General features: G+C 38.5%; 1 protein-coding gene across 1 annotated transcript in view; it reads right to left on the bottom strand.

Annotated features, from left to right (window-relative positions):
* Window positions 1-12,837, bottom strand: part of EYS (EGF-like photoreceptor maintenance factor) — a 636,352-nt gene that overhangs the window by 238,136 nt on the left and 385,379 nt on the right. Inside the window, exons 22-23 of the mRNA XM_088531218.1 lie at window positions 2,250-2,440; window positions 440-531 (exon numbers count right to left, since the gene is read on the bottom strand). Coding sequence (XP_088387344.1) covers window positions 440-531; window positions 2,250-2,440 — 283 coding nt within the window. The remainder of the gene's footprint in view (window positions 1-439; window positions 532-2,249; window positions 2,441-12,837) is intronic.

The raw sequence follows: 12,837 nt of genomic DNA, 5'->3' as shown, positions 1-12,837 counted from the left end.
AGCATCAAAAAAAGACAGGAGCTATAGTACTACTTCTGTCTGTCTGTCTATGTATTGATCTGTCTGTCTATCTATCGATCTATCTTCCAAGATATTTCCATTGTTGTTGTTGGGAATTCAACTACTTCTTGCACTAAGTAGCTTGGAACTAATGCACAATAGCTCCCTTGTCCAAACATTTACGTTTGCTAGGGATAGATGATATCAATGAAAACAAATTTTTCACCGAACTGATGAGCACTGTCTAACAATACCAGTTTCAAACATTTTTTCCGAAGATGTGCCATAGCCCCAAGTGCTGTAATATGATTTCTCTGTACAAAGTTAGTTATCACTCACAGCTAATCAGATATAATATCACTGGAATTTACCACCTGTCCAATGTAGATGATCTTCCAGGCAATTATAAATACAGAAAAGACTAAAATATAAAACTTACCTAATTTGCACTTCATGCCAGTCTCCATCATCCACTCTGGCAGTAGTACTGATGTTTCTCATTTCTACTGCTTCATCACATAAAAACTGGTACTGCAGAGTGGGCAAAATGCTCTTATTACCTAATTTGTAATCATTAAACAGCTACAGACTTAGAAACTTGAACTTAAAAACAGCAAATTTTCTCAGAAAATCCCGAACATACCACATACATCACAGAAAAATAACGTTTCTTCAGATAGTTGCATCTGAAATCTATTGCACCAGAAATACAGAAACACACATATATGTTTCTTAGCTTGTATGAAAGTGCTCTCATCTTTGTACACTGCACAGTCAGACACTGTGGGCCTGATTTGCTAAGAAGTTGACCGTCTGTGACCCAGCTGAAATTAACATTGGCCACAGGTGAATTTTACTCACCGTTTTATGGCCTCCTTACACTTCCAAACACGTAATGTAGCATGCAAGTTGGAGCATTTAGGAGCACCATTTAATATCCTCTTCTAATGTGAACAAGCATTTGATTTCATGGTTTGTCTACTTGTAATTGTAGCTTGATTGTGAGCTTAGAACCATTTATTCATTGGGCTTTAAATCTGCATTTAATTCATCTGTTTTATGAATGTGTAAGTGAATTCAATTAGTTCTAACATGGCACACTGGGATATCCGAATAGATTTTGTCAATTAAAGCATTTTCATATTTTATGATACTTATGAAATGTTAGAAAAACATTTTTCTACGTCATTACCATGAATACAAGTAAGATGTACTTAAAGCCATCAACATATTCTAAACCTTGGATAACCTCAACTAATCTCATTTTTCTGGATAATCATAATATAACATAGAAATAACTATATAAGAAAGTAGAGGGTATGTTTTTCTTTCTCCATTTAATTGCAATTTATACATCTTTTATGCATGACCTTGTTCTTTAGAATAGGAAGGCCAATATAACTGAAAAACAGTATTCCTAATATTAATCCCACAATTCTTGCAGGAGAATATTAGAGCCAAACTTTTGGGAATGTCTAACAGGAATAAAAAGTAAGATGCATTATAAGAAAAGTAACTTCTCTTTAAAATATCTTTTTATACTCTTTAGCATTTCTCCATCTCTTCACTATTCCAAGTTTTATCTTTTCTTCAGGAAGAAAAGGATAATTTGCCAGAGGTAAACATACATTGGAATATACACTCCACTCCCTTAGGAGTGTAAGCAAATGTTTATTTGCTATTTAGTTTGTTCAAACAAGCCAAACAAGTGGGTTTTGTGATCCAAGAAACTAAGAATGAATATGTTAGATTAAGTAAAAGGCTTGGAGACACACAATAACAATATACGCTCTTTTCCTTAACACAGTGAATTTTTCTGTGACAGAATTAACTCAGTGCCAATTCCCTCACTATAATTTTAATGAAGTTGCACAAGAGGAGTTTCAGTAGGTTCTGTCTTTGTAACTAAAACAAAATGCCTTAATCTCCACCAATTGTAAAGAAAAGTCTAACTATATTCCTTATTTTTGGCTGTTAATATGTACATTTTGTATGAGACATTCCAATTATATGATTCAATCTTCCTTATTCACCACCTCTTGTGAGACATATTAACCCCATAACACCTGATTTTGCCCTAACAGACAACAAATTTGACCACTTTTATTTTTTTCTTAAAATGTTAGAGAATATCAAGTTCTTCTGCCCACATACTGTCTTCCACCATAGGAAGCAGGAAATAAAAATCAAAATTCTTATAAAAGCACAAATGCTACTTCCTCTTCCTCCACATCATTTTGATGCCTTACCTGTAAGGTGCCATTTTTGATGAAGAGCTGAATTAAAAATCTCCCCCCTGTTTCTGGGCTCTGCTCAATATACAGAAGGAGTCCATGAGGATTATAGGTCTTAAACTCCAAATGGATGAAATTTTGGGTGTTCAAACTCAGGCCTTGAAATTCCATGTAAGAATCACCATAGTAGCGAGCAAAACTGTAATCTGTAAATACAATATTACGAGAAATGAGTTGAGATTTTTTTCTTCTTTCTCCAGAGGGCTTTCTTAATCTGCAAATTCTTTTACATCTGTCAAGGGCACAGCTTTGAATCTGAACATTTATGTTACTTTCCTTCTTTAAATGACTAACTCTGAGAATTTCTAGAGCTGGACATAAAGGTTTAAGCCAAAATTTATTAAGCAGGCAGCTAGGATCAACACGTGAAGGGAAAAGCTATGAGGATGCGAGGATGTGGTTTTTTTGTTTGTTTGTTTGTTTGTTTTACAATGCTGTGGTGTTGCTACTTAGAAAATATCTAGCATTTAAGAAGTATCATTTTGAGGAAACCTTTGGCTCCAGTTAAGTCAACAGTAGCGTGGTCCATATTAGACATTCAAATATTTTTTGCAGCAAGAATACATACATTCATTAAAGAATGAGTTTGAGTATCTTTGCAGAAATCACCACAAAGTATAGACAGGGAGGAAGACATTCATCAACTTAATTACGAAAGCGGCATCTTAATCAAATATGTCAACTCTTTCTATCCAAACTGAATGAAAGGATGCTACTACTTGCCAGGGTGGATGCTGTGGCAAGAACATTTCCACTCTGACCACATTTAGCTTATCTGCTTTAATAATCCAGATCCCTAATATCTCCTACAGTCTGATCCATACCTGGTAAAGGCCGATATAGTTCCTTACTTAAATGGAAAATACATGCAAATATACAGCTGCAATCATATCTAATGGCAGCGGAGTACACTCAAACAGGGTTTCTTTCCTTCATTCCCTCCCTTCCTTCTTTCCTTCTTTTCCTCTTTCCCTCTCTTCCTCCCTCCCTCCCTCTCTCATGCTGTGTCTTTACAAGAAGATAATATTTGACGTGTACACAGGTACTTGTTCATGCACAGAAGCCAAGAAGTTAGTAGCCCGGACCTCATCTCAAGTACATACTCATGCACCTCTTACCTGGTGCTACTTGCTAATGTTTAAATTGAGTAAACATATCTGCTCACAAAGAATTACAAATTAGTGTGCTCTTCCACACATGCAACATGGGAGGAGTACTTTATTTGCACATTTTATTTTAGCACCACTGCGATATTTCAATTTTTGCACAAGCAGAAACATGCTTTAGTTTCACTTGAAAGATCACACAGCATACATTTCAGTGATTGACTTTATGCAACTGAAATAAATTTAAAGAAATATTAACAACTCATCCATCTTGTCAAAAAAATCAGTGCAAAAATACGAACCTAGATACAATGCATAACACAGTAAATGAATGATTCTATTTGCTTGGCTCAAATTTCATTGAATCATTTATACAGCAAGGCTTTTGAGTATCTTGGAAGGTCACAGATCACATTTCTATTTTCCATAACATTTTCATCTCCACTAACACAAACCACAACAGCAAATACATAACTATAAATGTTTAAATTCTGAACATCAATCATAATGGGATAAATTATATACTATTAATATTGCCCTATTAATAAGCCATTTACAAAGGTAGGTTTGGAGGTAGTCAAATCCCAAACAGAGCACTTGCTAACAAATTGCCATGAAGAGGTGAAAAGAAAAACAGCAACAAACCAGTTATATACAGACATACACATATATATGTATATATACAAACACACACACACACACACACACAACATGCAATAAAAGAAACCTGAAATTCCAAACAATATTAATCCATGTGATAAAGATGACTTCATAATTTTAAATACTTTTAATCTTTAAAAATTTGGCTCTGAAAAAAGCCAACAGCATGTGTAAATTTCAGAAACAAAAATACACAAAACTTGTAGATAAAAATTCTCTTTTTACTGGCAGAACAATTCCTCTCAGAAAGGGCAGATACTGCTCTAGAGGATTTCCTCCAATCCTTCCTTACTCCTTATTAGTTTGCTCTCCTGAATTCCCTACTGATCCTTTCCCTCATTCCATTCTCCCCAAGTTGCCCCCACACATGGTTTTGCTCTTCCCATGGACTCCGTTACTTTCTCCACACCTATGAGGTGCTGACATCCACCCAACTCTTTTGCTCCATTTAGGAGCTCAGCAAGGCTGATAGACAGCAAAAGTGCACGGGCATCTCTTTCCTGCCCTTCTCAGTTTTTTGGGTTGTTCAGCACACACACTTAAGCGGATATGTCAAAGTGGATAGGTCAAAGCTATGTCACTTCTTTGGTGCTTTGCTGATGTAAAGCATCTGGAAATCTGACCACAGCAGAAGAAAAATAAAAGGTGAACAAGCAATTTAAATTCCTGAAATTATAGTCTAACTCTGGTACCTGAAGCCAGAACTGGGTCTTTTTTTAAGTTTCAAAAAAACCACCAAACAAGCAAAAGCTGTTGGTGTCTGCCTTCAGCTTCCTACGTGTAGTTATACTGAGCACGCAGAGCACTGCATGCTGCATCCTCTCTTCTCCCCAGTATCCTTTTAACTTGCTATGGCCACATGTGATGCTACCTTGCAAGGCAATATACTCCATTATTCCAAGGGTTTGTGGCCCATTTGGCTTCTTATGTTCATGCCACTAACAAGAAAGCTTTTCAAAGTAAGCAGCTCAGTAGTAAGATTTTTGCCATAGTCCTCTATGTCCATGTAGAGTTTAGGAGAGAAAGCACCCAAGAACATTTAGTCAGCTTCAGGGTTTTGTGAAACCAATGAAAATGTGGTGCCTGGATCACACAAACGGTGAAGTTTCTTCACACAGTAGCTATTAACAAGGAACACCTGCATGTTTTTTCCTATAAGGCTTCTCACACGATTTGTAACAATACGCAAACCATTTTTACTGAACGCAAGCTTTGCTTATACTCTGTCTACTGCACTTACACACAGCTTTTTCATTTGACCTCTGTGGCTGGCTTCCTAGATTCTTATTTGTCCCAAAGCAGAGTGCTCATAAACCAGGTCTTTCAGAGAAAAGAAAAACCAAAAATCCTCCCTGCATTTATCTTTCACTTTGCATGTCTAACACTCGCTTTCCTCAGAAGCAGGAAAGCCCTCTGACCTGTAAGATCTTTTCAGCTGCAGCTGTTTCCCCAGTGTATGCTCAGCTCTCCACTTTCTTCTGTTTACAAGAACTCACATTAATGTCGGAATGTTAAAAGCTCGGAGCTTGCCGTCGTGGCAAGCGTGTAGGCGGGCAGCTCGGCCGCACGATCATTAACCCTTCCAACATCCAGTGCATTTCCTCAGTCCCAACCTGAGCTTCAGCACTGAAAGCTTCAAAGTCAAAACTTTCTGAAAGCTACAAGGTTTTAAGTCCTGTTTTTTAAAGGCCAGTAGAGCTAATGGATATCCTAAATACGCTCCTCAGCCCTCTGGATGATGTAGCTTCTGTCTCTGGCTATTTGTGTGATATCATTATTATGTTGTACCATGGATAAAACTGTAGACCTGATAAACCTTTTTTTTTTTTTTTTTTTTTTTTCATTTTTCTTTTTTCATTTGTGGACACATCTTTTACATCATTCATTGTTGTTCTAATTAGAAGCATCTCACAGCATGCAAAGAAAAGGCACAATTGCTTATTGGAAGGACTCTCTTGAAAAATATGAACTATTTTATTTGGAAAGCTTATTCTCAGTAAAGACAGAAAAGATTTCTTACAACAGCAGATGACAGTGGTCATAAGAATGTTATGTTTGTTTAACCCTGGGGAATTTAAAGTAGAAAACAGTTTTAGGGAAGTGAAATGAAAGTGCTGTGAGAAGGACCGTTTCACCAGGTCAGCTAATGAACATCAAGTTCATCAGGCTGCTTCCAGCAGTGGCCAGCAGCAAGCGCTTACAGAAGCAGCATGTGAAGAGCAAATCCTCCTCCCAGAGTAGCCCTGTAGCTTCCAGCCAAAACAGCATGGTGCCTTCCTAAGGCAGGGTCTACAGCTCAGCATTGTGTGCACCTACTAGTACTGCAGCCCATGAGTTTATCTAATGGAGAGGCGAAAATCGTAAGCACAAACGCATGTCAAATGCAAACACTCTCTGCTAATGCACTGTCACCATTTAAAACACACCCTTCTTGTTCTAAAACCTTAATCCTTAATGCAATGAGACATCTCACATCCCTCACCTGCTAATGAACAACCACTGCCTCGTTCGTGGTACCTCCTCACAGAACCTCAGGCCCTGTCCTTGGCTGCGCTTTCCTGGGGGCACCAGTGGCAGAGGATGGTGGTCAAATGGTGGCTGGCACCTCATGATCTCTGGAAACAGCAGTAAGAACTGCTGGATGATGTAAAGGTCAAGGAGAGCTTTGGCTGTGGTTACAACGAGGCTGCAGAGTTAAAGATTCCAAGAGGAGTAACATAAATAGTACAATTACATCAGGAGAACAAAAATTAGCCTCTTCAGAGACTTGCTTTACAGGAGATTCCATGAGAAACAGACCTGCAGGGCAAAGGAGCCAGGAAGGCTGGCTCATCTTAAAGTCATTCTCCTCAGACCACAGTAATGCCATGCCAACGTGCATAAGGCCAGGCAGATGAGGCTAAAGGCTTGCATGGATCAATATGGGTCCATGTCCATGTTCTTTCTGATTTTGGTAGGGAGGGGACAAGAATATGGATCCTGTCTAAGCTCAGACACAAACAGGAAATAAAGAGAAAATGGAAGCAGGGAGAGGCTGCTTGGGAAGAACATGAGGATACTGCCAGACTTGCAGGAATGGATTCAGGAAATCCAAATTTCAGCTGGATTTGAAATCAGCAAAGAAGGTAAAAGAAAAAAAAATGGTTTCTATAAGTACACTGGTGGCAAAAGGAAGGCTTAGGACAATGTGGGCCACTGCTCACTGGGGAAAGGGCCCTAGTCACAAGTGACAGAGACGCAACTGAGATAATCACTGGCTTCTTTACCTCAGCCTTTACTGGTCAGGCTTGTCCTGTGGCCTCCCAGGGCTCTAGGCCTCCTAGCAGAGTCTGTGGAGCGAAGCACTCTCTACATTAGAAGAAAGGGTATGGCATGACTTTATCCACTGTGTGCATGAAATGGACCATGTGGGGTGAGTTCACCCACATAGGTGTTGAAAGAGCTGGACTGATGATACTGTGAGAACTCTGCTGTTTTTGAAAGGTTCTGGCAAAAAGGCAGATGCCACAGCCATCTTCAACAGGAGCGTGATGGAGGATCCAGGAAGCTACAGGCTGGTCAGTGTCACCTCAGTCCCTGGGAAGGTGATGGAGCAAGTCCTCTCAGAAGCCATTTCTAAACACATCAAAGACAAGAAGGTGACTGGGAGCAGCCAGAGTGCGTTTACCAAGGGCAAATCATGACTGACCAACCTGTACTGGTGGTCCAGTACAGATCTGTAAGAAAACTCTCTGAACTACTATTATATATGTGGTAAAAGTTATTAGCTTCAGGGAGAATCACAGTTCTGCGATCTGCAGCACAGGTTAGTCTTCCAGGTTACTATCATCTGATCCGCATATCACGAAACCACTGATAACAAAAAGATTATCAACACTGCAGAGTAAGACGAATTCCTTTCAACAAACACGTTGTGTAGAAGCGACAAGCTGTGCAACCACTGCATGTGAAGAAAAGAGCAGTATAAACTCTGGTAAGAATTTCTTACAGAAAGTAAGCCAGGAAAATGTAATTATATTTAATTAGCACTGCCCACCATGAACGCTAACTTTGGTCTTTTTTTCTTCATTTTTTGAGAAACTGCTTTGCAGGTGAGAAATGCATTAACAAAACCTAAACTAAACAAAAACCTTAAGTTTCAATAACATTACTTAATCATGAAGCTATTGAAAAAAGGGAGGAGGAGATTTTCAAGATCAGACTCTCATAGTGTGAAAGGTTCTTAGTGGGAGTCCCACTCCTAACTGGAATTTATGTCTTTAACAAAATATTAGTATTCAACACCCTGGAGAAGATTTTCAAACAAGAACTCTACTATCAATTATAGTTAAATATTTTATCAAAACTTCAGTGTATCCAACCTATGCACTTAATACCTTTAAATCATTTCAAACACTTAAATGCTGTTTGCATTTGTCTCATTTAATCTTTTTACTCTACAGCTGGGTTTGTACCTATATTTGATATTGAGAATTCAGTTTTTCCAGATATGCCTTACCTTCTCCATACTAACAATATGTATGCACAGTTTTAATGATCTGACTTGCTCTTTGATCCTTGTCTTCTCAATAGAAAACTTCTACGAGCCAGTATGACTGTTTTCCTTCAAAAATGAAATAGTGCCTCCACCGACAGCCAGGGGACTAGAGCTCATGGAGAGGCTGAGGGAGGGGGGCTTGTTGAGCTTGGAAATAAGATGGTTTTGGGGCCACCTACAAGTCGCTTGCCAGTTATTAAATGGGAGGGTTATGAAGGAGACGGAGCCAGGCTGTTTAGACGTGCACGGCAGCACTACAAGAGACAGTGGTTATAAGTTGAAACGGGTAACACACTGGGGTGGAAGCCCCCTTCCTGTCCTGTTACGAGAGTGGATGCCTTCCCAGTTTTGTGAACTCTGCCAGAATCTAAAAGCAGGTTGAATGAATAATACTCCAAAACTTGCAGTTCTTTGAGGTTTTGTATTTAATGAGTCATGTTAATGACTCCCTTGCATTCCATAATGAGGCCAATCATCTCAGAGAGTCCCAGAGTCATAAAAATAGATTTTCAAGATTTATCTTTATTCCTTTAAATACACTAACTTATTCATTTTATATCTGTAATCAGTATGTTAAATTTTTGGTTTGTTTTCAAATGAGTATCATGTTTGTCTGTATGTTTGACGTAGTCTTTTCAACTGAAGGACCTTAAAGAGAGAAGAGACAGTGACTTTTATCCACTATTTTTATTTCTATTGCAGAAATTCCTATTGCAGTTCTCTTACTCTGTGATATGTCTCACCTTTGTTTCCACCTACAGTACCCACAGTTACCATGAACCTGTGTTTTATTCTGTCAGAATTCTGCGTTGCATGACTAGCAGAGAATTATAGTTATGTTTTTCTCTCAAAGTTGAAATGTTCTCTAATGCAGCGTGCTATGTAACTATAAAACATGGTTAACATCCCAAACTGTTTCCAGTGGAGCCCGTAAGTGGCTCTCAAGCAAAGAAAAGCAAGTTATGAATAAATCCTCATTACTATTCCTGTGTCACGCTTGCACAGAGATATAAATTTGAATACACTGCAAAATTCTTCAAAATGAAAAAGGGCTATTTTAGAGCTCCTGTAATACCTCACAATATCTGTGCTGCCAATCTAAATGTACACAATGTACGCAATCACAAATGTGCAACACAAAACAGCTCCCTTAAAGAGAGAATTTCAGACCCCAGAAACAATGAAATTCCTTCCCTTTCCCCCGCATTATTGCAGTTTTCCCTTGCCTACACCTGTGTCAGTCAGGCCCATTGATCCAAGTTTTGATTTTTAATTCCTTTAGATGATGAACAAGTCAGTCTGCAGTTCCCAGGAGAATGTGCTCTCATGTACCCCTTTGGGCTGGCTACAGTGAGACCTCCGCTCACCCTCTCTGCTCACCCCACAATGGGGACCATTGCCTGCATTTTCTCTTATTTTTCAGTTCTCCATTCATTTAGGAGTTATAAAATACAGCTGGAGACAAACAAGAAAAAAAATCAATAGGTATTAGATTTTTCTTATGCAATTCATTTTTCAAATGCTTTTCTCAAAAGGATTTATGTGCACAGCACAGCTCTTTAGAAACCACAGGTGAAAGGCATCCATGAATATCACACACAGACTGAAATGCAGAGATTCCTCATCATACGAATAGCAACATTCTGTAATAGAGACATAATATATGGAAGTGTAGGGAAAACTCCTTTAAAAAATAAAATGATTCTTTCTATTATGAAACGTATTATGTTCTTTGGTGCTTCTAACAGTAACAGACTAGTTCAGGTTTTTTTTAATATTCAAAAATATTATAAAATCAAATCACAAGTTTCTGTAAGCCATTAACTGCATTTCTGTCTTTAAATACTAAGTATTATAAAAGACAATCTACTACAAGAAAATAAACAATAAAATTAAAAGAAAATTAATATTATCAGCTCCAAGATTTGTCCCTTTTTTATGACTCATTGAGGCCAATGATTCTGGAGAGTTTTCCTTGGAGAATAAGGACTACCATGCTGAACTATGCCAAACAGTCTGGACTATACCTCACACTGACATATGGTATGTAGTCATGAAATATTTCTATTCCAACTATCTTTCAAAGTATAAAGTTGGATGAGTCCATTTCAAACTAAATGACAATTCTCACAGGGATAGCAGCTTGGACAGCTGTAACACATGTGCCTTTAATTTTGAATTCATAGAACTCCTGAATTACCTTGAAATTAATTTAGGATGATATTCACAAAAGATGCTCAATCTTAACCTCATTTTGGGGCTTTCTTAACTCCAGGCTCATAGGACACTACTTGTAATATGACTTCTCTCACTTGTAATATGACTTCTCTCTCTTGTTTTGCTTGCCTGTGAGCAACACTTGGCCAGTTTTACCTACCTACTTCCACTTATCAAACATCTTCTATGTCTTTTACCCTCAAACGTGTATCAAGACGCATTTTAATGTCTTTTTCTTTAGCAAATCTTTACCGAAGCCTAGTGTAAAAGAATCTTCTGGTATCTTCCACCGATATTTAAATTAGACTGACAGAAACACCTTCTCTAAAACCAAGACCATTGAAGATAGTTATGTAAGACAGGTTAACTGATTTAATATATTTGAAAATATTTACAGCCTCCTTGCCTTTGCACTTACCACTGAAAGGGTCATATTAAATGCTTCTTTTACTAGCATCACTGCTAAAGGAATTCCACCAATATTTCGAGCAGAAGATGCAAGTGCGCTTCTTAATGGAAAAACTGCTGATACTGAAACAATTTCAATATTTCAGGAGAATTTTTAGACATAAGATACATGTAATACAGCTTAGCTGAGTTCAAGGCCTGTAGGAATGAGAATATAATCAAAACTGTGAAGCATTTACTCTATTGGGTTATAACACAAAAAGTACTTTAAGCTACAGATGAAGTTGAGAAAGTTCTGGAAGTTCTAAGCATTATGCGACGGGAATATCAGATATTGCATTTTTTTTTTATCCTCCTTCCCCCCCCCCCCGGCCCCGAGGTACATATAAGCCAGTGATAAATTAACTGATTACTATACATTTAAAAATAACCTTTTATCTACAGATATTCACACATACATAGACTGTGAAGAACTGAGACAATTTTGAATCTTGCCCCCTCCCTACCAAAATCAGGAAGAACTTCTTACTTTGGAGTTTCTTACAATTAGACTTTAAACAGGGCTGAACTAATCTAAAACTTGGCTGTTTTAAAGATCACAGCCGATATCAGTGGTCGCAACATGTATATAGTGTATCTTTAAAAATATCCTTTATGGTACTGCCATAAGAAGCAATGGACAGAATACAGTCATTTAAACAAGATTATTCTCTGACTAGAAAATAAACTAACAGACAAACCAACTGTGAAATCCAGAACAAAGCACTATTTCCATATGGCCAAATCCACCAGTAGAATAGATTCATTTTAAAATTTTTCTTTATGATAGTTTTGCTCTGTTTTCTAATGCAGGCCCCTTGCGCCATCTCCCCCACAAAAAACAAAACAAAACAAACAAAAACAAAAATAAAAAAAAAACCCAACCAAAAGAAACAACCAACCAACCAACAAACACCTGTGAAGAGCTGCACAGACTACCCAGCTATTTGGCGGTGTCTGAAAGCGGGAGGTCACATCCTGTGTTCTGTGCATTTACTTGCAAAAAGAATGCATTATGCTACCTAGTTTAGTAGAAGGGTGAATCATTTGTTCTTGTGTTAGGCAAAGAGCCAACTGTGGAAGGAGTGTTTGTGGAAGAATTGTTTGAAAGCAGGAACTGAGAGGGAAACTAGGGCCTAACACAGCTCTGGCATTACAGAGGCCTGCTTGGGGTGCTACACAGTTGCCACTTCCAGGATGGTTGGTATGCACGGACTCTGCTCCTCCACGGTTCCCTGGGCAACGTAATCTGCCCTCCTCGCAGCTGCAAAAGGGAGTAACGGAGGATGGAGCAGGGTGAAGGCTCCGCGGCCAAACTCTGTTGCACTCCCTGTGCTGGGCTGCTGATAAGCTGCACAGTGGCTGTCTAATGAGAGATATACGATAACAAGTCCGGTGCTGAGCCAGCAAAGGTGGCAAATGATGAACTTTGCTTGAACTTTGCTCATTATAACGTGAAAACCGTACCTCCATCCCAAAAGTTACCCGCCTCCGAGGTACGACCACCCCTCACTGAGCATGCGCTCTAGATTTTCGGTTGACTGTACCTTTAAATGAAAGCGAGAAACTTTTTCAC

The sequence above is a fragment of the Tinamus guttatus genome, unplaced genomic scaffold (assembly GCF_059628265.1).
Source record: "Tinamus guttatus ecotype Peru unplaced genomic scaffold, ASM5962826v1 Tinamus_guttatus_pri_ptg000402l, whole genome shotgun sequence".
NCBI classification, from domain to species: domain Eukaryota; kingdom Metazoa; phylum Chordata; class Aves; order Tinamiformes; family Tinamidae; genus Tinamus; species Tinamus guttatus.
This window is presented reverse-complemented; position numbering and strand designations above follow the sequence as displayed.